This window comes from Aplidium turbinatum, chromosome 12 (genome assembly GCF_918807975.1).
Source record: "Aplidium turbinatum chromosome 12, kaAplTurb1.1, whole genome shotgun sequence".
In the NCBI taxonomy this organism is placed as follows: domain Eukaryota; kingdom Metazoa; phylum Chordata; class Ascidiacea; order Aplousobranchia; family Polyclinidae; genus Aplidium; species Aplidium turbinatum.
In genome coordinates, this window is record NC_137483.1 from 19,208,083 (window position 1) to 19,235,421 (window position 27,339).

The 27,339-nt window shown below is 37.6% G+C and overlaps 1 protein-coding gene across 1 annotated transcript; it reads right to left on the bottom strand.

Annotated features, from left to right (window-relative positions):
- Nucleotides 1–315: 315 nt before the first annotated feature.
- LOC145780650 (uncharacterized) lies at nt 316–26,944 on the bottom strand. The gene is made up of 9 exons (XM_082592274.1): nt 26,486–26,944; nt 11,439–11,552; nt 11,011–11,171; nt 9,455–9,626; nt 8,612–8,682; nt 7,517–7,706; nt 5,058–5,207; nt 2,810–2,915; nt 316–1,454 (listed from the first exon to the last, which is right to left on the bottom strand). The coding sequence occupies exons 1-9, from the start codon at nt 26,942–26,944 to the stop codon at nt 1,288–1,290; spliced, it is 1,590 nt and encodes a 529-aa protein (XP_082448400.1). The 3' UTR covers nt 316–1,287.
- Nucleotides 26,945–27,339: the final 395 nt, after the last annotated feature.

Consider the following 27,339-nt stretch of genomic DNA (forward strand, 5'->3'; position numbering starts at 1 on the left):
ACAGAACTAGCCGTTACGCTGTCAGTTTCTGGTAGGAATTGGTTTTACATGTTAAGTTATTGTAGTAGTCTACATAGTAGGCTATAACTGTTCAAGTGACACAAGACGATGTGATATTATTGTTTGTAAAAAGCAACGATCTTTTGGCTGCATGTTTTTAACCCTATCTTAGTACGAGCTGTTTTCGTACGCGGAAAGTACGTCACCGGCTATCTTAGCCCCGTTCTAATTAATTGCTAATAACGGAAGCTATGATAATCACAGAGCCAAAATATTTTACAAGATAATAGCAATGTGTATTGTGCGTATTGAAATTAAATTTTTACCCAACAAATTTATTGAAATAAAGTGTTTGAAATGAAAAAACGTCAGAAAGTCGGTTTTCATTCTAATTTCCTGAAAATAGCTTCAAAATTGAAATTTTTGAATTATAACATAGAGTAATGCTAAACTAAACAAAAAATTACTTTTGCTCATAAATATAAGGGATTTTTGGGCGTTTTTACATTTGAAAATAGTTGCATTGATATTTATATTGCACTAACATTAACATAGGCTAAATATAACTAGCACTGCACGAAAATGTCTAGCCACCTGAGACAAAATGCTTATTGTGAAAGGTAGGAAGGTAGAAAAATGACCAGTGTAGGTTTAGAAAATTTGCAAAGAATAAAAGTAAAAGTCAAGTAATTTCATATTTGTAACATATTTTCTTCTATGAAATATTTCAAAACCCCGTGTCGCTACAGATAGGCTAAAATATGAAGTAAGTTATGCTAAGCTTGAAACTTGTTTCTTAAATGATGAAGATGAAGTTTTTGTAAAAACAAAAATGTTCCACCAAATCTAACACATTCAATTTTCGCCAGTTGTTTAGATGTTTTTGAATCTTTATTCTCGGACTGACAAAGCCATTCCTGGTAGTTTTGCATAGGTCAACTTGTAAAGGTTCTTGACGCAGGGCCGGTTACCGAGATTGACGGAGTGGAGTTTTCCGATTGTTGAAGTGTTGCTGCCGAGGAATAATTCCATTCACTAAGTGCCGCTGAATGGAGAGCAGTCCTGAAACGCGTTGCTCAAGCGCACACCCCGAAGCGCACAAGTCGAACCAGCGCCGCGTGATCATGAGCCAGGCGAGTATCCACTGAGCTAACGGGAAGGACAGATTTGTTGCTGATTAGAAACTTTAGCAAAATATAAATACAATAATTCCGACTAAATAAAAGTGGTTAGTCGTCGAGATAAACTCAAAGTATTTTTGCAATAATTTCTGCATCGCGAGGAGAGTCATAGTTTGCATCTCGAATATTGCACGACATTATGGCGTCGACGAAAACCTGTGACCAGTAAGTAGAAAGCAACAAATGTGACGACGGCCAGAAGCAGCAGTGCGATCACCAGCACGGGAGAGGCTCTGTGGTGCGAAATCTTCTTCAGCAATTTTTCATATTTTTCTATCAACGCAATATAACAAAGTAAACACCACCTTTCATGCTTGAGCATTGTGTATCACCGTATCGGTGACAAGCGTTTTCAACCACATGCTGCCATTGAATACCTGAGTTGTAGGAGTAGCCTACACAATTCACATACCCCTATAGTAGAAATTGAGTTTTCACCAAAAAGATGTTGGATGATGATCATTGCATGTCTCCACGCAGAATTTGATTTATAAAACGGCCCAATTTCCTCTATAGCACACACTGGTGTTTGCATGGAAATAACAGATTAAACAAAGGTGAAAGAACTTAACTTTCGTAATTTCAAAGTCGTATTTTGGTCTTAAGCTAAGTAGTTTTTCAAGTAGGCTAGTAGTTCTTCAGTAAGTTCTTCAACTACTCGAAGAACTATTTTAGCTAAGTAATTCTTCAGGAGGCTAAGTTGTTCACAATTCACTCAACTCTTCAATTAGTCATAGTTGTCAACACTCCTACCATTACTTTTCCAGTTCATCTCTATGTTGCACAAAATCGATTTTAAAACACATCTATCATGTAATTTTTCTGTAAATGTAGTGTAGGTAACGCAATTTTGTTAGCATTGATTGATTGTGGTAATATTTATCTCCGGAATGAGAAAGCTTCTTTATAAGCTTGACTGTGGCAATTTTGCACAGACTACTCTAATAAGCTTAGAGGTAAACTCTGGAACATGACCATAGAATTAGCAAGAAAGAAATTCTAATTCTCCGTTTTCGAAACCCACCCTTTTTTTCTTACTGATCGTGTTTCTCTTTCTTCTTTGTCAATTCTATGGTCATGTTCTAGAAGTTACCACTTGTAAAGGCCTTGAACCACTAACGTAGGCCCGGTCTCCGAGATTGTCTGCGTGAAGTTTCCCTTTGTTAGTGTTGTTCCCGACAAATTATTCCATTCATTACATGTCGCTAGATAAAGATCTGGCCTTGCTCTCCATTGCTGAAGGGCAGTGATGCATATTTTAAAGTATAGCTGTCGTAGTAAGCACCAGATCTACCCGTTTCTCCATTCACAAAGTGGATCAATTTTTCAAATGAGCTATTGGAACAACTGCGCTATTATTGCACAAAGCCCATGCTAGCTCAATGGGTTAGCGCTGACTCAAGATCAAGCGGCGCTGGTTCGACACTCGGGTATGCGCTTGAGAAATGCATGTCAGGACTGCTCTCTATTCATAATTCCAGCAAAAACACTTCAACAATCGGAAACATCACTCTGCAAACCTTGTAACTGGCCCTGCGTCAAATATAAGTATGCGAAACTAACAGGAATAACCTATCAAGGCTTTGTCAGTCCGAGGTTAAAGATTCAAAACAAAAACAAATACTGACTTGCGCACGTTCTCTGGTCTTTTAAAAGCATTTCATCGATTCGACGACAATCGCAGGTGACGTCATTTCCGTTCATGATGCAAACATCAGAGCACCCGCCATTGTTCTGAAGAAACAAAAATTTACAGACTTAAAAGCAAAATAAAAGTTAGAAGAAAACTTATATGAAAGCACGAATGTAAATGAGATATTAGCGGAGCAGTTGAGAGGACAATTTGGATCTGGTACCAATGAGATCCTCAGGCTCCAAATCAAAACATTTTTAAAAACAACGCGCTACATCCAAAGAAAACGCGGTGGTTCTCTCATACTTCTAGGTCCCTTGAAAAGGTGACTGTCCATTAAAATCATGCTGGGCCCAGGTCCAAAAGTAGGCCTACCACTGACACTCTCCCCCCTGTCAACACTCTTAGTCATAATATCTCAAAACAAGGGTTCTCAAAGGGATACTTGTCATGTATCAAGAGGGTAAACTTGATAGAAAAGAAAATCTAGATAGGCTATAGGCCTACACAGTATAATAAATGTTCACAGTATGATCTGAAAAAGCTGATTGGGGTAAATTTGTTTTGACAGCTTGGAAGGGATTAGAGTAAAAAGGTGAAGAACCTTTGTAAGATTCTTTTTAAGCTACTGCATGTGAGAATTTGTTGGATTGTTTCTTTTACAAAAAAATAAGTAACAATATACTGAAGCGTGCAGTGTTGTACGTTGACGCCGTCAATTTGACGGCGTCATTTGACGGCGTCAACTTTTCGTTGACGCTGAGGCTAGCGCCGTCAGTTTATTTTTTAGTTGACGGAAGTGATAGCGCCATCAACTATTTTGCAGATTGCAAGCGTCAACCGCTATGCGTCATTTTTTGTTTTCATGGAAAATCTCGTTTCACAATGAGAGTTTCACAATGTATTCTGACCAGCGCGACTCATCCGAATTACCCGCTTTCGCGTTGGTCGGAATGGTTACCTGGAATACAAGCGGAAGAAGTTCGCCAAATGGTGATCACTCATATCGTGAGCGGTATCGAGAACGAGGGATCAGAGAGAGAAAGTGAAAAATCAATGAATGTCATCGCGGAAGTTGAAGATACTTTATTTCAAGAGCTTTATGCCCCTGAAAAGAGCGATGCTGATGCAGTGGACCTCGTTGAAGGATTTATATATGCTAAGGCTTGTTTTTGAAATACAACACACCAATACCATCCAGCGCTGCTGTGGAACGCATGTTTTCACTTGGAAAGGACATTATGCGTCCTAAACGCAAGCACATTGTCAGACAAACGTTTTGAAATGCTTGTGTTTCCACACGGAAATAACTAATAAGCTAAGCAGCTAATTACAATACAGTCTCAAAACATACTACCTGCTCTTTATTTACAGCTATTGTTAGCCTAAACTTGGTTGAAATGCTTCCGTTATGTGAGATCTTGGCTAAAATAGCGCTAGACATTAGCGCTGACGCCGTCAATTTCTTCAAGAGCTGACGCAGTACTTTACGCCGTAAAGTTTTTAGGCAATTCGCACTGACGCTGACGCCGTCAATTTATTTCATTGACGCGTACAACACTGGAAGCATGATAACCGTTAGGATATCCAGGTTTAGTATTTCATCTGTATGTTTCTGTTTTTTCTACAGTAGCTGATTCAGGGAGGAAACGAAACGTACATGAATCATAAAGCCTACAAATGACGAACATTTACACGTCACAACGATGTTTTTACGATGTTTGTCAAACATTTAGCCTAATAATGATCATCACAATATATGAGAGAAAGTTTGCCTAACCGGTGTTCTGTTCTCTGTCTATTAGCTACTATTATAATCATGCTCTTCTTGACGGAGTCCATCCACACTTGGGCAGGGGCGGGTCTTCTGCGGGTTATAATTTCAACAAAATACAATAATGTGTAGATCTACATTAATCCAACTGCTATACAAACAGAGATTGATGTTCCTTTCAGCATGTCCTTTCGCCTGGGTCGTGATGACCAGAAACAGACGAGAGGCTTCGAATTGCGCATTAGTCAGGGAAAGATCCTACCTCTCCATAGCCCCTTGAGTTCTCAATGTTACAGGATCCAAAATAGCCTTTCAACTGTGCTGAGAAAACATAGCGGTTTTCTCACAAAGTCAAATTGTTTTGATGCTGGCAGCTCTGATTTTAGAGTCCGAGCCATGTTTTCATACTCAGTGTTTCTAAAAATCCAATTATTATCGAAATACTTAACCATCCCTATTAGGAACTTACCACTTTGCAAGTCCGTCCTCTTTTTTCGGGGTAGACGCCGATCGGCCCAAAGCTTATCTTCCTCTTTCCTGTGGAAAACCCATCTTCTACATCCGACATCTTTTCATTGCTGCGCTCCACGCGACTGACATGGCGACGTTTTCTATTACACTGTTGATGAAGTCATAGTAGTCAACAATCACGTAAAACTATCAAATAAAGAATTCTGTTGACGTAGGCCTACTTTTGTCTTGGTGTCATTAAACAGCAAAAGGTAAAAAATGCTACATTTAGCTGTAGAGCGACACATTATTCACTTTTCTTTATTTATGAGTGCCTTACAGTTCATAGATACCAGCTTACTTTCATGATTATGAGCTTTAACAAAATAGTGCCTTCATAAACCACATGCAAATTATGCACTATTACCAGCAAATCGTAGATGCAGCGTCGATTTGAGCAGGCTACATCCGAGCATGCCTTGCATCCTGGCCAGGCCCGTAGCCAGGGGGCCTCGCCCCCCCTGAAAAAAATTCGCCCCCCTGGCAAAATCCCAACATTCTCGAGCAACAGCTACAATTACAATGACTTTACCCATCTTTCCCGTTGCAGAGCTCAAACCTAGGCGTAGCCTAATTAACTACAATTGTTTTGTTTAGTTAACAGCTAAGATAATTAAACAATTTCGCCCCACCCCCTACCCCTTCCTTTGGCAACCTCAACATGTTCAATTCAATCAAGGCCAACACGTGTTAGGTTGGTAGAAAAATTGTCAGAAGCTGTGCAAAATGAAAATGTTTTGGGAAAGAATAATAACTTAACAAAGAGGGAATGGTTTTCCAGCAGGCCTACAAACCTGTACAAATTAGACTATTTGATATCAGCTGTCGCTATTCTCGGTACCATACCGGTACCTAATTCTAAAGGTCAGTGATATTAACCAATTTGTGCAGTGATAAACCAAATTTGTGCAGTGATAAATCGCAAAATGTGCAGTGGTAAAGCAAGTGGTTTTTGAAGAAAACGCATACAAAATACAAACCCGTAATCTTTTAAGCAGTGTTTATTTTTTCTCTTCAATCCAATCAGTGTAATTAAATTTTGTTTCCAGTTTTCTGATCTGTGAAGTGTTCAACCTTGCAGCAGATATTGCTACATTTGGATCTAGCACTGCCGTTTGTGAGTGTGGATTCTCAGTGTTAACAAGGGTTGACGCTCCCACTAGACGGAGCACGTTACAACCAAGACAGGCAAACTTGGTGCTTATGGCCTTTGAACATTCTGTACGGTATCGAAATCTATTGATTTAGACTTGTTTTTGAAACGGTTTGCATCCAAACATCCGCGACTGCAATAGACTAGCTCACGGGTGTTTAGGCGGAATGTAATCACATATATCAAAATCCTCGGCACTAGTTTCTTCGAGCCAGTTAAAGTTTTTGCTCATAACAAGTACCGCTATTTATACAACAAGTCAACAATTGCTGTGTTATGTTGGTCATTGTAATATTTAACTAGCGGATAAAATAAGAGACCAGTGTTGGTCTTAACACTAATCTGATATATTGCAATTTTTGTGGACACCGGTATTTAAGAGGTTAAAATGCCAAAATCATTTAAATTTTTTAGGCCCCCCCCTAACAAAAAGTTGGCCCCCCTTGCTTTGCGGTCTGGCTACGGCCCTGCATCCTGCATTCGTTTGTATATTGATACGAGCACAGTAGCACAGTGCTCGAGTCTATAATGCAGAAGAAATGACAAATCTCACAACCAGTAGGCTACCTGAATAACCAACGGACAGGACACTAGTTAAAAGCCACTACAAGCAGTCAGAATCAATTCGAAAAATGTTCTAAGTAGGCGACGGTAGGCCTATTGTATAAAAACAAATGCTAAGACCTTGCTTTACTTCATTTAAGAGTTATCACTTCAACTATCAATCTTATTAACTTAGTGAGTTATTGCTTTAACTAGCATTCTCCTTTACTAGTTTAGGAATATTATTGCTTTAGGCTACTACAGCGCTTAATCGGTGCGCTGCGCTGCGCAATAGTGCATCATGGAAAGTCGCCAAATGCGCCGTAGAAAATTGAAAAAAATATTAAAATCTGCATTATTTCTAGAAATAGAAAGTATGTGTTCTCAGAATCTGAGGCAATGAATGGATAATTCAGTTCATTGAATGTTGTGATATTTTGTAAGTCAGTGCCAAATTTTTTTCAAGCAAAGGTTGTTCTGTGTCATTATAATTTGAAGTTATTACAATACTTAAGGCTTCATTTCTTACAATTGTTTTACAAGTTTTTTGTTTTGTTTTTGGCTTATCTCATTGAGCATAAAGTAGGCTATTATAAAGATGATGCAATTACGAGGCCTACGTTATAAAAACTTAAAAGCAATTCAAGAAAAACAACATACACCCGAAAATAAATTCGCGCTCGCTTCACTCGGTGCGCCTTCCGCCTAAAAATCCAACTCACTTGGTCAGCAGTGCAGTCAGGCTCCAGATCATTGTTGCACATTCTGATCTCACAATGAATGTAATGAAACTGCGGCGGCGGACGATGAGAGAAAAAGAAAGAACGAAACTTGAATCGTGCGTAGTTCGGTTGGAAGTTTCGAAGAATAATAATGTTGTCGAGTTCATTGGGATCATCCTGTGACTTGCAGCTAAATGAAGCGAACAATTGTGACGCTAAATTATCATAACAAAGCAACTTAGAGCAGATGGTGCATTTTTGCTACTGTCATCGCGTCGTCAAAATAAACTAAGAAATGGACAGAAAACAAATTAATAGCTTTTTCCACTTTTGATTAGAAATGGAAAGAATAGGTTTTGGATACTTTGCCCATTTATACAAAGAAAGCAGAACATTTAAACAAACTTTAAGTGCGCTTGAAATTGTTACATTTTAATGAACATTATGACTGAATAAATTATTATTTCCAACAATTTTCAAGCACACCTAGCTTTTGCTTTCAGTACTGTATAAAGCTATTATCATTATTATTATGGTTACATATTTGATTTGTTAGTTGAATATTTATGTGATAACTGACATAGCCTACTTACATGATCGTCCTTCGCTGCCATTCTTGATGACCAAATTTAGTTTCTGTCACATTACTGTTTGAGACGTGTGTATTTTGCCAGACGCCACACTCGAGTTTCATCCTTATTTGGGTTCATCAGTGGTGCATATTCATGTGTCTTGAGCGGGAATCGAACTTCCAACTTGATGTGGACTTACCGACGAGTGGGAATCGAACCTCCGTGTAAATTATGCTACGGTCCCCAGTATACCGTTCTTAATCACTCAGCCACGTCTCAAGACAATGAAACTGTTGTTAACTGCAGTTTTATTCCAGTCGATGCGAGGGAGGGTACCTGGTTTTCCGAGTACGCAGAGACGTACGAATCCACAATGTCAATAACCTCCACTCGAGGAACCTCACAACTAGAAAAACTCGAGTATGGCGTCTTCTATTTTCGTTCGATCGGAGTCTTCATGACTTTACAAATCCTCACATCTCCTTAAAAACTCTACTTCGAATTTGAAGAAAACAAAACTCACTTCATGTCAATTAATGGAAATTGTGGTTCGATCTCTGAATCTTCAGCGAGGTTTAGCCAGCAGTCTGTTATCTGAATAACGTAATAAAGAAAGTTTCAACTGTAGTGAAAACCAAACTATTTCTTCAGAATTTTTATGAGGGTTAAAGATTTTCTAGAATGACAGATGAGATCAACGGATCCGGGGAGTTGTGAATTTGGTCAGATGCCTCCTTGATTAAACGAGGAATAACATCCAGGATTTTCTCATTCTTTTTGGTTGCCGAGAAGCCATTTCTTCATCTTATAACCGACAACATGAAGGCATCGTTGTTATGCGGATTTGAGTGAAGGAAAAAGGAATATGGACATGGGCCCCTATAAAAACTGACAAGGAAAATACTGTAGCCTATTTCTGTGGCAAAATACTTGCTCATTAACTATCCTAAATGTAATATGGCTTCAACCAATCCCGATCTTATCAGAGGGATAAGGTGCTGGTGGAGTAGGCCTATATCTATCTAGGCAAGACTGAACAAACACTTAAAAGCTACATATTTTTACTCCGCAGTCGAGAGACGAAAATTATGTCGGAAGAAGAATGAAACAATTGGAAGTTGGTAAAAGAAAGCGAGGAAGGCTGAGAAGAAGATGAAGAGATTATGTGACAGGAGATATGAAAATTGTGGGACTGAAGGAGGAAGATGATTCTGACAGAGTGATGTGGAGGACTGCAATCTGTAACGGCAACCCCATTTGAAGAAGGAAAATAAAGCCAGAAGAAGAAGTCCCGGTCGACGAAAAAACATTTACACATTTTAGCACTTTATAGTAGCCTAGCAATGTACCGTGTGGACCCTCTCACCTGGACCGATAGGATTTGGTTCACTGATTCATCGATTTGGTTCAGTCGAATTTCGACGTTGATAAAATTTGGGACTTTTGTATAAAATTGTGGTCTTACAAACTGGTTGTCATAGATACCAATCACAGGAGATAAAAGCCCATCCTGCAATCCACTGCCGAACTCCTTCTTGCTGTGATGACATCACAAGTCTATTAAATTTTGTCGCTTTAACTACGACACTGTGCTGAAGTGCACTAGCTAACGTTAAAAAGTCGCTTGCATTACAGGATAGCCTAATTATTTTTAGACTTTAATTACGCTACTATAGCCTATTGACAGAATACACAAACAAATTTGCCAGCCCGTTTTGGATGTTAATGAACCAAAACGATTTGTTGTTTGCTTATTTTGTGACAAACTGTGAAATCATAACAAACTCAAAAATGCGATTTCCCAGGCATTCTCGAAAGTAGCCTACTCGTTTACAGTAGGAGGACCAGATACAGGCAGAGGCTTAGTCAGGCCACAGGGGCAGGGGGCAGTTGCTCACCAAAATATTTTTCTATGAAATATGCAATCGACTAAGCGATTGGCCAAGATAGACTGTCAGATCTCGCAATGATGCAAATAAACAGAACAGCTATCCCGACTGGACTAGTAGGCTACACCTCAGGGTCTTATATGAACTTTAGATAAGTAGGCTATTATGTTGTACTTGAGGGAAAGATGTTTATAGACAAACTGAAGTCTACCATTAAACCAACCATAATAGGCCTACTCATGGCCAACTCCAATTATACTTACAGCTTTTTAGGTTTTATGTAACTGAAACAAACTTCACCCTCTGTGGCAACATCATTCGATAAAGTTTTACTGTTAATTTAGGCTGAAAGTACAGTACTTTAAGAATGCGTCAAAATTTTCTTGGAAAGACCCTCCACACCCCTTCTACAAGTGTGATTTTTTGGCGACATGCAGCGGGCCTTCGCCTGGAGGATTGGACAATACAAATTTGTCTATCACGAAAATTTGTGCTAGCTACGCCCCGGGATGTAGGCCTTTTCATCCAACCAACCGATCACAGAGCGACTGAAACTTTACCAAACCAGCAAACAGCGCTCAGTAGCTTTCATTCTATGAAACTTCAATTTTTTCAGATTAGGCTTACTAATTAGGTGGGCTCTACCGTGGACTTTATAAGTGCAAACTAATGCAAAGTAAATGTATGTTTGAATCTTGTTGAAAAAGTGAACACCCAGCCAAAGTGATCACGATACACCACTGATATGTACAATTGTACAGTGCAGTACCTACGTACCGGTTCCTATTAAACAACGGTTGGTCCACAACGTTTAAGCTACTGGGATTACCAAAAACATCACCTAGGCCTGCACTATAATGCACTTGGAGTAGGCATTTTTAAAAGTAGCCACGGTAGCCTACCATTAATACAAGCATTCAATATTATCAGCTTATCAAAACAGAAAAACGATGAAGCTCCAGAAGATGGTTTTCAGTTTATAATTATTAATTTCATCACACACAGTTACACACAAATTTTAAAGAAGCCTCACTTTGAAGAAACCTCATGATTAGAAGAGTTGAGAAAATACTTGGATCTGAACCGGCACGTTCGGTTGAAGCAGGTATTGTTGAAACGTATGACAACCTGCGAGGGATCTTTGACAGCTACTTTGCGAAATATCCACGTAACGGAAATGAATTCATCTTTCACCTGAAAATAGTAAAACTTGTATCGCATGTAGGTTAGTTTTTGTTACTGCAAAATCGCTATAGGCTACCTCTCACAATCCAAATCAGCCTTTAGGCTACAATCAAATAGGCTACTAGCTGTGACTGCATTTCTAGAAAATTGGCATGCACGCTGTTTCTTCACGACAAGTCAACACTTCAAGTATTCTGGGGCTTGATTATTTGAAATATTATTGTAGCTGGATACAAAAAACCAAAAACTCTATGGACATTGAATAGACCGTCTTGCCTCTATATACGGGTCGCAATCGTACATTCCAGACATGTTGAATACTACTGGAATGGATGTCGCTGCCGCCTTGCATCTTTCGTTTGTGATTGTGCTCAGCTGGGAGACCTCATCCTGAGATATCACAATGTAGTCAAAAGAGGTGACCTCCAGTTCTGAGAAATCATCTGCATCTAGTCTGCCGTAGAAAAGCAGATCTGTGAAGTTGTGGTTGTTCAACCCGACCACTGGTCAACACAAATTTGTTGCCTGGAATGTTACACCTACTTTAGGGTACATATGGGGCTCTGATTAAAAAAATGCAATCATTTTTTCCCACTCGCTCTAGTTTTCGAGATATGGTAGGCCTAGGGGAAGGTCTAGTTAGTTGAGCCAGAAATCGATTTTTCTGCAATAAAAATTTAACGACAAACTTTACCAAAAATCCGAATCCATCATGATAAAATTCAGTCTTATGCGGTTCTTGTGAACATGTTTGTGTTTGCGACTGACCCCGATTTATATCATTTATCGGCATTTTAAAATTGAAATTTAGCCGGCTCAAATGATACCCTAAATTTCACGGTTGAGCCACCCGTGGTTCACGGTTGATCCACCATTATTTCGCTTCCAAAAGATATCCCAAAACAGAGCTCAATTTGCATCAAACACAATAAACTCTTCTCTTGAACATCTTGCAAATAAACAATCAAAAAAAGTTTAAACTGTGTATTGTGTCTAGTGTCTTAAAATGAAAGAACAGTGAACACTGAACGAACAGAAATTTATATTTCTGAAAACACTGAGAATCGTTGAATAGGAAACTTTGCACGAAGGTGTTTTTACCTTTCTGAAACGATTTCGCGAGGTTTGTGAAGAAAACGAACATTAGCAACCAGTGGCGTTGCAATCGAGAAAAATATAAGGGGGGTAGTGTCAAAAAAATCTACCCTCAAACTGGCGCATTACAAAAAAAACTACTCTTATGGAAGTTTAAGGGGGGCAGTAGACCGCCCCCGGCTAGGACACCAGTTCTACGCATCAATTACAGTACGGTACAGCAAAATTTGGGCAGTACGTAAGGACCATCGGCTCATAAACTACATTCTTTAGGATAAAGGCATGGCTCAACCGTGAACATTGCAAGTGGCTCAACTGTTAACATCGCCGCCATTTTCAAAATTCATAAAAAATTGCCAAGAACCAACTGGCTAATCAAGCAACGAGAACTACTAAAACAAAGAGTAAGTTACCCTCACCTATCCCAGTATTTCCATTAAGACAACGATGAGGCATCGTAGGAAAAAATAACACATTTCTTATTTTTTTCAAAACTACTTTTACCTACCATTTTACATTTAACTGCTTCACAATTTTTCTGCTTGTAGAAAATCCCTAAAACTACATGTGCTGATGGACTTCAAGTTTTTCCATATTTTTGGTATGAAACGGTTGACTAATCATGCACGACGTTGCGATAAAACCGAATGGATCAACCGTTACCCGGCTCAACTAACCAAACCTTCCCCTATACTTTCTGTGGCGTCAGTTTTTGCGTAGTTTTCATAAGCCTTAACGAGATCAGCATTCGTCTTGAGATGTCACACTGTAGTCAAAAGAGGTGATCTCAAGTTCTGAGATATCATCTGCACTTAGACTGCCATAGAAGAAGCAGATCTGTGAAGTTATGGTGGTTCAAAAGCTGGTAAATAAATTGATTTGATTTTGCATTTTTGTCCTCGGACTGACGAAGACTCTGATACTCTCGTTACTCCTGATAGTTTCGCATAGGGTAAAGGCTTTTGACGCAGGGCCGGTTACCAAAATTGACAGAGTGAAGTTTCCGATTGTTGTTAAAATGTTGTTGCTGTGAAATTATTCCATCCATTAGATTCCGCTGAATGAAGAGCAGTCCTGAAGTGCATTGCTCAAGCGCACACCTCGAGAGCCGCACCAGCGCCGTATCATCTTGAGTCTGCATCATCTCTCCTTTTGAGCCTTCCTCGGTGTTAGAAAAAGTTACAAAATAGAACCAGTTATGCTACTTCCCTGCTGTAAAAGTAGGCTATATGATAGAATATCTAACTGCAGACAGGACGTCACTGTTTCGACCTTAAGGTTTCGTCAGTGCAGCAAACGTAGCCTACACTAAGACTAGAGCGTCTCATAACATTTATTGAGTTTCATTAAGGATAGGGGATCTCTTGACTATGAAGCAGCAGGCCAGCGATTCTCCATCAAGTATCAGTTCAGTATTTTATATTAAAAATGCATGGAGAATCAGCAGAGCCCTATTTATGGCATATGCATTTCGTTCTACTGCTGTAGAGCATCATAAGTGCCTTATTCAAATAGAACGCCTTGTTACTATATAAGTAGGCTACTTCAGTGTGGTGATTTTTCCATTTGTGATACGCAAGGAGCCACATTTGGATACTTGCACCCACCTTGCCAGAGTGCTCAAACTGCAGGAGCGGTAGTATGACAACAATAATTTATCTCTTACGTGATTGTAACGTTGTTTTCGCATACAATTTCAGTCGCGCCCACCAAGTCTGAAAATACAAGCAATGATATTGTTGTACTGTGATTGATGCATTATTTATCACTTTAAATCTTAACTAGTTTAAAATAGCTAGATATTGACGCACAGCTTTTCTTGATGGTTTGTTTTGGAGGAAAAGGGTCAATTACCTGTGTTAAAGGGAACCAATAGAAGTACATTTCGATTTGTTTAAACTAAAAATTTCAGTTTTATTAATGTTGGCATATCTCAAGTCGCATGAACTAAGCTTGCTGTAGCCTATTTATTCTCATCAACATACAAGCGCGGTTTCATTTTTCAAACAATTATTTTTTATGATTTGTATTTTTTTAAATTGTGATTGTTTTCAAAATTTCAAATTCACTGTCGAACAAAACGAATAACCTTGTTGATGGAGACTAAGGCCATTGAGCATTCAAAATTTCTACAATTAGCAAAAGTGCAACTAAAAAGTGGTTTATCTCAACCCTCCATCCTTTCTTAATTAGTAACTGCACGATATTATAAGTCAGTTGCATGGCCAAGTAGTGAGCCGTTTAAAAGGACGTTGGTTCGACTCCGCTGCCGAACGCACGATTGTGTACCTAAGTTTAAAATGACATGTCAAAGTAATTAGGGATAGCTGAATCGATCACAACATGTTTCTTCGCTGTTTCCAGCTGACTGTCTTCTTGTACATTTGATTTGCAATGAACAATATTGTTTATAGGCACAGTATAAAACAACGATTGTCATTATCGAGATCACGCGACCTTCCCAGCAAGACACCTAATGACATGTTAAAGGGACTAATTGTTTTGGATATGGACAGCTTTGTCTGACGCAAATAAATAATATAAAGGCAGCCACAAACAATGCCTTCCACCTATGATAGTTATGCTTACCTCGTTCTATGAAAATCCCAAAAAGAATTAAGTTCACCCACATGCTGGCGCTAACAACACTGTAACCAACAACCAAAATAACAATGATAACATAACAAAGCTATTGCTTCTGGCTTCCTACAGGCTGTCAACTTTCGTATCAGAGTTTATGAACTAATCTGCTCTTTGTTATATTTGTTTCTTACTAGGATCGTGTTAATCGCTTACTATAGGCTACCCCTCAGCCGGGGAGCACTACTATTTAAAAACCCACTCATCTTTAGTCTGCAGAATAAGATGGATCTACTGCTACAGAAGTTTGATATTTAATAGCTTTCATCTCACAGGGCAGTTTTAATCACACGGGCCATCGCAGTCTTAGGCCCACCCCCTTTCAATAGAAATTAAAAATAAGCCCTGTGACTAAATGACCTTTGAATTTGTAGACCAGCAATAAATAAAACCGTTATTTTATTATTACTATTCTGACGACAAACTAACTCAGTTGCCGATTAGTTATTGCCTTTGGTACTAGTGCTGGTATATATCTACGAGATCGTTTCCACGTCGGGTCAAACCGAAGATTTTAAAAACCTTTCATTGATTTGGAGTGAAAGGCGGTATGTGATTATTTATTTAAAAGATTGAGGATTATTTTCAATCCGAATAAATAACCTGTGTCCAAAGCACACTATAAATTCCATGAGTAAGCGGAAAAATTGAAGCATGAGCATTAATGCACAGCAGCTTATGGTTGATAGGCTTAAGTATAAATTACTGCGTTGTTTGTAAACAAATGTTGACAGTGAAATTGTTCCCCTTGCGTTGAGCGAGTTTGTGGCTCAAACCTTGCTCTTCTACACCCAAATTTTATGTGGAATATGGTCTGAAAAGCACTATCAAAAACTACACTAAAAAGTAAGGGTGCCCAGTGGGTTTGGGGGGGGGGAGGAGATGGTAATTACACGCAACTCATTTTTACGTGCTCTGCAGTATCTCACTCCTACATACTATAGCAAGCGTTGAAAATGCTGCATCAATTTCATCTGTTTATGGTTTCACCCCGTCATTTTATAAGAACCTTCGCTTATCTCTGGATATATTTGTGATACTTCTAATACTATTGCTATCTTACGAAACTGCATTATTTTGATTACGCTCTTTATAGTGCAGGTAACAAAATGCCACTTTTCACCGATAACTGATATCACAAACATGATTTCAAATCTAAGCGGATTCAACGTTAACACCCGCAGTGTTGTACAAATGTTGAATCACTCTTCCGTTGCAAGAAACACGTTCCAATGATGGCCCAGCTAGCAAATCAGTCGTTTTTTTACATTGATGCAACGTCTAACTACTAAAAAACGACTGATTTGCTGTATGGAGAGATGTTGAATTGTTGATGTTTCTTTTTTTGTGCTTAATTCAAAACTCGTTGAATTTTTCAGCGAAAGGACAAGCCTTAGTGAGCATCTTTCAACAATGAATTAGTTCAAATTTTTAAAGCGCCGGAGTAGTGAAAACGTCTAAGAGACACTACTGTAGACTGAACCGGTGCAATACTGCTTTAACACTTTGCTCCTCAAAGGGAGGCCAGATTTGGCCCCCCCCTCATATTTCCTTTAATTATTTGAAGCACAGTAACGCCATGCACTTGGTTTTTCTTGACTTTTCCTAAAATTGCCAGGCGGATCTGATGATATTAAATTTGATGCTGAAAGTTGTGTAGTTTTCTTGTAAATTCAAGATTTTGGTGAATTTTTGCTATTTCTAGCTAACTTCCAGCAAAGCGTGAAATGGATTACATTGCGATGACAAGCCATAAGCTCATAATTGCTTCGTGCATCGATATGCGCGAGCAGAGAGAAACATCCTCTTGCTTTCTTTTGTTTGGTTTGACCTCAATAATACAAAGCGCGTTATTTCTTATGCTACAAAGAAAAGCCAGTGATCACAAAGCTGTTAATTAGAAACAATAATAGCAAACGTTTTTTGCGTTATCAGCTCTACAAAGAAGAATAGCAATCCACGATCAAAATAGTAGGCTATGGAGGCCACAAACTATTCAAAACAGTTGTTTCAAGCAGATAATATTCATTGACGAATAAAAAACGTTACAATAAGAAATCTTCTCTTGGATAAAGACACGAAAACCTGGTTTCGAAATAAACGTTCTATGGAAATGCTCTCATTGACAAAACTTGCAATTGAGGAAATGTATCACTGCAAATGCTTTTGGGAGAAGCCGGAGAAATAGCGTTTTTGCAAACAGTAATTGTGAGATACACTCAAAATTATGAGATAGGCTCCATTTACACGTAGCAGCTAACTCGATGGCGTCCCTTCACTGCTTTATGTCGCCTACTTGTTGTTATGTTCTGTATTTTTGTTTCACAGTGCACTGTGTTTTGTTCCAAAGAGCGCAAAATAAAGATGATAATGCCTCATCTACATTACAACATATTTTGTAATGTAGGCCTACAAACAAAATGTACAATGTACACAATGTACATTACAAAATATTTTGTACTGTAGACGAGGCATAAAGTTAGGCGTCACATAAGACAAACAACAAATCAGCTTTCTTCATCATTGATTCAACATCTGAATACGTTGCGCCAATGTATAAGGGGCCGGCTATTGTGAAGACCCGCCATTTATAAACGATCCGATTATACCAAAAGTGAGACAAACTAGTGGATCAAAGAATGAATAAACAATGCTGAGAAAACTAAATCTAAGTGACGAACAATAAAGATGTCTTCATTTATCTTGGAAAAATGCTGCCTAAACTTATCAACAAAAAATACCGTAAATAACGGCAAGGATCCCGAAAGAAGAATTTGCTCGACTTTGGCATGAATTTAGTCAGACATCTACAGTAATAATTCCACACATACAATAACGGGCTCTCAACTGCTGTAAGATACATAATAATCAACCTGGTTCTGGGCGATTTGTGTAACAGTTTAGGGGAAGACACTACTTGAAATGAAGCACCACACAAAAGATTTTCATTGAAGACTGAGTCTAAAAACCGATGTGGATTGTGCTGCACAATAACTTCAAGTTTAGGACAGAAGAGGCACAAAATATCACGATAAAAATATAGACCTTGTGGGAAATTTTCGAGAATCATAACACGATGCAAATACCATAAACGCTTAGTTTGCATGCTGCTCTAAGCTGGCCGGCAACCACAAAGGTAGACAATAGCCTACAGGCAGTTTATAATTCGATAACAGCGCAATAAACATTATAAATACGTAAACCGACAATTTTCTTTTACAAACGTTTTACGTCTAATAGTAAATTTTCCCCCAACAATTTTTTGTGAAGCACTTGCAAACCACGGTTTTGTAAAATAATTCATCATTATTATTTTTTACTTCTCGGATATTGTAAAACGTCATCAGCAAAATCACAAAAAAAATTTCATGTAGTAGGCCTAAGAATTTTTTATAGAATTGTAGCCACGTTGTTTCAACAAAGAAGCAATCTTTTAGCAATATAAAGTTATAGAAAATAATTTGCAATCATGCAAATGGTTGGAAAGAATCTAGGAAGTCTTCTCACAATCTGGCACAAAATGATTATGTTTATTGTATCTCTGTAAAATGTTTTACGACAAACTTTGAAGCTTCGTTATAATCATTTTTATCTTTGAAGTCAAAAGTTATTTTTTTTTGGCCAGAAACATAATCACTGCCTTGCTGATGTTGTCGCTTTTACGCGTATTTTTAGTGCTTCAAACAATAAGGACCCAGTCAGCAATCCAGTCCTTTTACATTGATTCAACATTTGTAAACGTTAAATTTATGTAGATTTGCTGACTATGGGTTATTTCACATTTCCTTTGTTCACGCATGTTCCTCAATTCGCTGTTGCATTATTTCGACCCTGGCGGACTAAAAATGTATTTTCAAATTGATTGACACAATCTTCAATAAAAAGTGAGCTTCGAACTTAGCTTTGTTGATGTAAATGCTGTATTTTTTGTGGATGTAATTTATGAGTCATGTTTATAAACACCCGTAAGCGAAATGACTTATGATGTGGCCGGCATGATATTTGTGATGCGACTTGACACAAATCCACAATTTCAAAAGCACCTAATTTGACTTAGAAATTTCAGATAATTTCAACAACTTGTTCAATTGTCTTCTCTCTACTAAAAATATTCATACTACAAACTCAATTGTAAACCTAAAATACACAAACGAAGATGTAAACAGCTATTCAAGCAGGCTAAGGTGTTACTTATGAGAAATTTGGTTCCATAAAACTAGAAGCTAGCCATGAGTTTCGGAATGCATTAGTTTAGGATAAAAATGTAAGACAACAAACGCAGTTTTGTTTTTTTTCAAATTCGTGTAACAATGTTACTCTGATTGTAACTATTTTAGAATCAGTGAGTAGCTTACAATAAGATTTGCTCGCAAGTCGTAAATTCTAATCAATGCAATGATTCGGCACACCGCACACACACTTCGTGCGTTCGATCGAGCTCTTTGTTATTTAGAAGTTTGCATGAAATCGGATTAGCACGGTAATTAAATAGCGGCAAGTTAAATCAAAATTGTCGTTTTTGGGTACCTTTGCAAAAATTGAAATATCAAGTTTAACATATAAAATTTTAAAATAATGACTTTTCAAACTTATAGACAAATGATTTGCTTTCACACCAGTGCAACTTCTGTTGAAATAGCATCAGTGGATAACACGTAACAGCTGATTGAATTTGATCCAAAAACGGCCCCCCCTTGAGCAGTTAACTTCCAAAAAAACGTTGAAAAGCAAAGGGTTAAATAACATGTTTGTAGCCTATCTGGACAAGACACTTATTGGCATGATAATAATACTGAAAGCAGCTGATTTAAGATGGCTACACAATAGGCTACGTTCTTCCATCCAACAATCTGTTGTGTTGCATGTATAGTTTGTGGTATAGCCTACGGTGAACTATTTTCACGTAGCGCCCGAGAAAAAAAAGAGATTCAGAATATTTTCTTTAATTTTCTTTTTCAATAAAATGGCTAAGTCATACGCTACCTGAGGTTTCATGCTAGATACAATCATTAGACGCAACACTAAAAAACAAAAATGTATCAATTAATATAGAGTATAGATACATAAATAAACAACAAATACTATTAATACTACAAAAAGTGCTCAATGCCAAGCAAAAAGCCAAGCAGAGCGAATTACATCAAATATAGTTACTACTTTTTAAAATCTCTACAGCCTGTTTCACCTTAAAAGGAGGATCATCAGAAGGTCCTTTAATGAGTGAAACAGGCTGTAGAGGTGTTAGAGAGTAATAACTACATTTGATGTAAATAAACTATAAATACTTTTAATACTACAAGATTAAATTTAGGTTATAATATTTCATTTCTTTTCAGGTATTACAGATTTACTGCTTTTGAGTATTTTTCAGGAACTTGTGATGATTCCCCTTTTTGAGTGAAACAGGCTGTAGAGATTTTAGAAAGTAGTAACTATATTTGATGTAAATACATAAATAAATACAACAATGTGGTTTTGATACCAGGATGACAGCGAAACACCACAGGGTCAACGAAGTCACCTGCTACCCTCATACAAAAAAAAACTACGAAAAGAAGAGGCAATAACAACAAGGAAACAAACAAAACAGACTTAGTACTATTGTGAGCGTCCTACCTGAATCATGCGTTACCACTGTTACAAAATAATCGTCGACAACTCTAACAACGAATAACAACGTTGAATATTGCTTTTGTTGTAAAATAAATTATATATTGAATATTTGCAATGTTACATTGTAAGTTAACATCAGTTTGTTTTTCGGGAACTATGAACGTACAAAGCAATGTGTCGTTGAACAACCTTTAATGTAAATAGACAATAAATTCATTCACAACTACCGTTATCATGCGTCAAACTCAACCTCTTTCGGATTGTGTTTGAAATAAATTTATTTGATTGAAAATAAACTCTTTAATGAAATTTTTAATTTAAATTAAATCAGAAACAAAATATCTAAGACATGTCAAGCCAAATTTTTTGCAAAATTACTTTTGACACTGACTGAATAAATAATACAATTTTGGTAAAGAGGTCACTTTCTTCAACCACAGACATATACAACCAAGCAACCACACGGCATTTAACATAATCCATTAAAATTGAACATAAACTATAAGCTACAAACGTTTTCGGCCATACACACGTTAGCCCTTATCAAGTAGCAAAAAATAACTGCTTATCATATCTACACTGAAAATGAATAACTAATCTAAACACTGAATTGAAAAAACGAAATGCAAAATGAAACAGCAGAGCATAGGAGAAAGGCACATCACATGGCGTTTAAATTACACGAGGCAAAGACGCATCATATGACGTATCAAGAAAAGACGTTGAGTAAATAAGAAGCACCTGAGGCAAACAACTGTGTATTGAGGCGAGGATTGTATGATTTTATTAGCAAAGCCTCGTGGATTTTAGTGTCGAATTCGGTGGAACATTTACGCATAATTCTAAACGACTCCAAGGATGGTTTGTTATTAGAACATGTTTGACAATCGAATATGTGATCTTTAATGGCACTTTGCTTGTTCAAATTAGTTAAATCTAAGTGCTCCTTCACTCTCGTGGCCAAATGCCGCGTAGACATACCGATGTATGTACAATTCGCGTCATGCGAACAAGTGAACTTGTACACGACATTTGAACACAAGTAGGAGGGAGTCCCAGATTTAAGCTGAAAACAATAGCCAACTTTGAACGTTTTATACACAGGAGCAATATCCACGTTGAACTTCATTTTGATAAAACTTGACATATTACTGACAAAGCGTCTCGACGCTTTACCCACAAAGGGAACTGTAAGACAGTTTTTCCATTCACGTTCGTCCGCTTGAGAGTGCGTAGAACGTGAATCCAAAAACCCCCTCAGCACCTTATTGAAAAACCATGTGGAGTAGTTGTTCGAAATGTTGTTCGATTATGTTAAATGCCGTGTGGTTGCTTGGTTGTATATGTCTGTGGTTGAATAAATAATACACTACGCACTTTTGAATGCAATCGTTAATGAAGAAAAGGAATACACGAATAACAATAATAATAACAAAACAATACTTTACTTATAATATTAACCATAGCGGTCAGCGGAATAATATGCTACGTACCTTTGAATAACTCGTAAATTACGTTGAAGAAAGAAACATGAATGATTCTGCAGACACTTTACTGACACTTAGTGAACCACAAACAAAGCTTGTAGCGATAAGTTTAAAATTGTTTGCATCAACACTACGGCAAAACGAATATTTTTTTTGTTTTATTGAAAAACAATTTATTTAAAAACGAACAATTTAACATGTTTCTTTATCAAATACTACCAAGTGCTGATAGAAATTGCAGTATTGCTTGTTTGCTCAATAAAGAATATAACAAACGTGTATAAAGGTGTATATCAATAATCGCAACAAACTGTATAGTATTGTTGAAGTGTTGGTGTAGCAAAGGACACAATTATAACATTGAGGTAAACTTTTACATTATTAGCTATGACATAGTGTATAGCGTGGTTAAAAAAAAACTGTATAGGTCATTTGGTAGAAGATTTTTGCTCTTGGTGATTAGTTGATGCGGAGAATTCAGTAGCCTACACCCTACAGCACCAAAACCAAGGAAACGTAAGAAGCATTTGCTCAAATGTCTTGATTACAAAAATAATAAAATGCTTATTTGCGGTGATCTACAAGCAGGGCTGTGGTGTCAGAGTCGTGGAGTCGGAAGGATTTTGGCGTGTCCGGATTAGGAGTCGGAGCGGTTAAGAAAAAAGGCCGATTGACTTCGGCTTTATACAAAAAAAATTTGGTAAAAAGGTTAATTTCTTGAACCATTGTCTTTGATACAAAACGATGAACAATAAAATTTTAATTTGCAATATCCTTTTTCAAAATATTGTTTTCTGTTTTCCATATTGTGCATAAAACTTCACCAGAAAAGAGAAGTTTTGATTCTCGTTAGTTTTTGTGAAAGTTTTTAATCACAACTTAACAGCAAGTGCAAAGAGTTTTTTTTTTAAATATAAAAGGACAATAATTCGAAAAAATCTGAGTCGGAGTCGGCTAATAATAAACAATCATAAACTGAGGAATCGGAGTCGTATATTTTTCACTCGACCCCACAAATCTGCCTAACAGTTGTTGCACTGTTACTTGATTTGTAGTTCTCTAATGCTCAATATGCCACAGTATATAATGTTTTTTCTTTGTTTTTGAAACTGCCAAGCAAACAAACAACACTACATACAATACAATGCATTGTCAGTCAGTAAAAATTTAAAAATTCATAATTGTTGTTTAAAACTTCTCGGAAAACACAGAGCACCCAACTACAAAGAGATTGTTGCCAAATCTTGAAGTCATATGAACCGACGAGGGCTTGAATATCGCTGAAAATGCATTTTTGGATTCCACATTTAGATTTTTCCAAAAAATAATGGAGATATCAGCGACAAACATAGACAATCTCAATTCTGCTATTATGATTGACTTGCCCACACCGTCGCAAGAAGTGACGATGCCCACAGAAATTTTAAACTCCCTCCTTTAACTCATTTGTTGACATCCTGGTAAACGGAACACTGCTGTCTCTACTGTGCATAACAAATCAAACCTGTATTGTTTGAAAATGAGTGATATCTTGTTATTTTATATTTTCGAAGACAAATACTGTTGATTGTCAATTGTCGGCTGCGCAGCCGAGTGATGAGAACGTCTGCGCGACGTTTGAAAGGATGTGGGTTCGACACCGCTTCAGAGCACGCGGCTGTGACTCGTTAAGGAGAGCAGCTGGTTCGAAGACTAATATGTCTGGTAGCGCCGAAGTCAGAAGTAATCCGCCTATACAGAGGTGTACTGTAGTTAGTACAGTGACATCTCGAGCACGATGGTGGTGGGGATGACCTGAGAACAATGTCTATACTCTTGCGTAGCAGTTTATTGCAGTAAAAAAGCGAATTGAAACCATCAGAACAAAAAGGAGATGACCGTTCTGACGTCCCAAAGCATGTTACTACACTGATATACTGTTCTACGGTCATACTGCCATATAGATACGGTAGAATGAAATGTACTCGCTAGTATATATCGATACATATTAAATAAAGCGTTCTTCTGGTGACTATCGGCGTTGTTCACTCGCAAGTCACTTTAATTATCAAATGCCTGGTGAAAAGTTTCGCTCTGTTTTCGATACATATTGTTACATAGTGAATTAAATTATTGTGACAATAAACGCTAGTCGCTCCACCTTAAGAAACTCGTCTTGATTAAAACGTTGTGGCCAGGACACATTGATTAAAAGTGGCACATAACAAACTAACAACGTAAACGAGCGCAAAACTGTGTACTGTAACGCAATTGCATGAAGGCGACCAAGCACTCTGTGGAATTCCAATCCTAAGGGTTCTGAGAAAAAGCAAAGACGCCGTGAGAAACGAAGGAATGGACTATGAAGAGTAGGGTGGCTCGTTTTTGAACTTTTTTTTTTAATTCTCTCGGGGTAGTGGGGAAATGGTGCCAATGAGTGAGAAAACGCTCATGACAAAATTTGAGATTTGTAACAAAGTAACAAATTGTCTTTAGCCTCCTCATGGGGCTCAAAAATCGAAAAATGGGGTCAAAAACGCATTTTTTCCAAAAAAATAAAAAAAATATTTTGCAAGAATATTTTTAGTTTGGGTAGATACAATATTGTTTAGATATATTTAATTAACCTAAGAAAAAAAATTGGAGTCATTTGAACTATTCCTTCAGCTTCCTCACAGCTTTTGAAAATTTTGCATTTTGCTTAAAATTTCGCATTTTTGTGTGTGGTTACAGAACCACAAAACGTCATTGCATTTCTCTTTATAGACCTGCCCGGAGCTGTTGTGTCATTTTTTAATGAAATCGGGTTAATTTGGTAGGATATAGTGACGTCTTCTATTGAATTTGCGTCACTGACGAAGCCATGGTTGTCACAACGAAAGCTTTGACAAAAAAATGAAAAAATTTAAACAATACATGTTTCTGTTGCTGTTTTAAGGTGAAAGTAACTTTTTTTTATTAACACATGATGTTTCAAATGAATATTTCGGTAATGCCCTGAAGAACGATAATACACAGTAGCAACAGCAGTTACTAAATTAAGGTTACAATAGCAAACAGCAAGGCTTCTGAAAGCGATTCAAACCAGCGAAATTATAATCAACAACACAAGGAAGGTTTTCAACAAAAACACAATCAACGAATTCAACAACAACGCAATCAACGCATTCAACAAAATCAACAAAAACTTAGGCTACAGCAATGTTGAACACAGTAGCCTAGTGCTAAATTTTCTGTTCAAATGTTAAATTGCTTTTTATTGTCAAATTTCGGCGTTATCTTTCGGCTCAGTAACGTTGTTCTAATGAAACCGTCTCTGTTTCCTTGCCCACAAACTTTGCTGGATGCTGCCGTTACCAACTTTATCATTCTTTCCACTGCTTGTGTGTGACAGGGAATTTTGAAGAGCTTACTTGGCACCGGTAGTGGAGTTCCTTGACTGATTGCTTTGCATATTACTTCATCTGTTACATCTTGCAGCAAAGGTGGTGGTGTGAGATCAACGTTTTGCCAGTCAATTAATTCATGAAATGCCGTCGCGTCAAAATTTATGATTGGAATTTTAAAACCTCGCACACTGCTGTTTTGTTTTGCTATCAGTTTTCAGGCACGCAAAACTCTTCTCAATCCAAGTTCCCGGATAATTTTACTGTCGTCAGCAACCATGGATAACAAAACACTTTCTGGATGGGCATTATATCCATTTCTTTGCATCACTGGAAGAACGATTTGTTTGACTTCTATTGGCAGGCAGCGTGTTCTCATAATTGTTTCGTACATGTGCTTAGCACCATGTGTAGCAGGTGGATTGCATTTTATTTTGAACCACATTGGTGTATATACTTTCATAATAAATTCCACCAGAAGAATTAAAGTGCCAGATGGGTTGGATTTCGTCACATAGAGACGCAAAATTTTGTTTGCTGTCGTCAGCCAGCGTGAATGACATATTGTTCCAGGATCACGTTGAAATACAGGATCATTCACAGTGGCTTTTGATACTGCTCGGTGGATTTCATATAGATACTTTTGGTCAGTACTTAGGTCATCACAGTCCACTTCAATAGTTTCTGTTACAATTGCGCGAAATTTAACGTTAACAGCAACTTGTTTGCAATTTCCGAAAGCTTGGCCAATTTCTCCCCTGAATCCACCTGGTCCACTTGTTTTTCCATCAAGTTTTTGAATTAAATGTCTTAAAGGCAATTCATTCCCATGAAGTTGGCAAATTAACCACTGTAATGGCCTGCCAACCGCTCTTTTCAACAGTGCAACAGCTCCATTTTTGTGCCTGTATTTACATTTGTTCCGTCGCAACCAATTGCTCTCAAGTATGTTAAATCTAGATTGGATGTGTTGGAATTAAAGAATTTTATAATAGCTCTCAAAATATTTTTTGAAGAACCAGATTCCGGAGTGACATGGCTAATGAACCTTGATCCAGGCTCTTGCAACATACATATATGTTCTTTAACCGGTGATTTTGAAAACTTGCTGCCTTTTTTTTACATTTGTAAGTGTTTCATCAATGTGCCCATCAAAATAAATAGCAAATGGGGAAGCAAAATCTGCATCACTGGAGCTTTGTGCTTCTCTGCGGACCTTTTTTCTTTCTCGACGAATTTTATGTCGATTTATAACAGAGCTGTCATCATTTTCACTTATGACCCCAATGTCCAGCAACAATGAGCTTGCAATAAAGGCTGCTGTTCTATCAGACACACCTGCTCTGTCGCACACTTGAGCTACAGATGAGAGACTCCGATTTCTCCTTTGGTTGCTTTTATCGAAAATATTCTCAGAATCAGCAAGCTCTTCTTCACAAGTTAATCCATCACTATCTTCACATGTTACTGATGTGTCTGTGTCACATTCAGACGATGATGAAGCCAGTTCAATCCTGCGTTCAACGTATTGATTTGGTTGTGCTGCTTGGCACTGTTTTCGTTTGTTTTTCCGCTGATTCATTTTTCTAACTCTGATAGTTTCAAGTTTGTCAATACCAAAACTAATCATTTTTCTATTCGTGCGCTGGTCAATCAAGAAGTCCTGCTCCTTACAGGGCACTTTTTAGAAGTAGAACATGTGCAAGTTGTAAAATCCAAACATTTACAAGCAGCAATATCAAAAAGCTTTCTTCCTTGATTTTAAATATTTTGTAGTTTGTCTTGGTACAAAGGAGTGTCTGCTCTGAATGAATAATTTTTCTGAAATTTCTTGAGCTGTGCATGGTAAGTATTTAACATGTCCTTGACACGTTTTTTCGAAACAATGGGGATAGAAGCTGACTCCCATATTTCCATTACTGAGTTAGTGACTATTTCAGAAATTCCTGAGAAGGCAGGTTCTTTAGATGACGATTC

Excerpts from the sequence above, each read along its gene's own strand:
- LOC145780650 (XM_082592274.1), bottom strand. The coding sequence starts at position 26,944 with ATGAATCAGCGGAAAAACAAACGAAAACAGTGCCAAGCAGCACAACCA. Across the intron at positions 5,208-7,516 it reads CTGACTGCACTGCTGACCAA|TGTAATAGAAAACGTCGCCA; the intron begins GTGAGTTGGATT and ends CTTCATCAACAG. Across the intron at positions 2,916-5,057 it reads GAGGACGGACTTGCAAAGTG|AACAATGGCGGGTGCTCTGA; the intron begins GTAAGTTCCTAA and ends TTGTTTCTTCAG.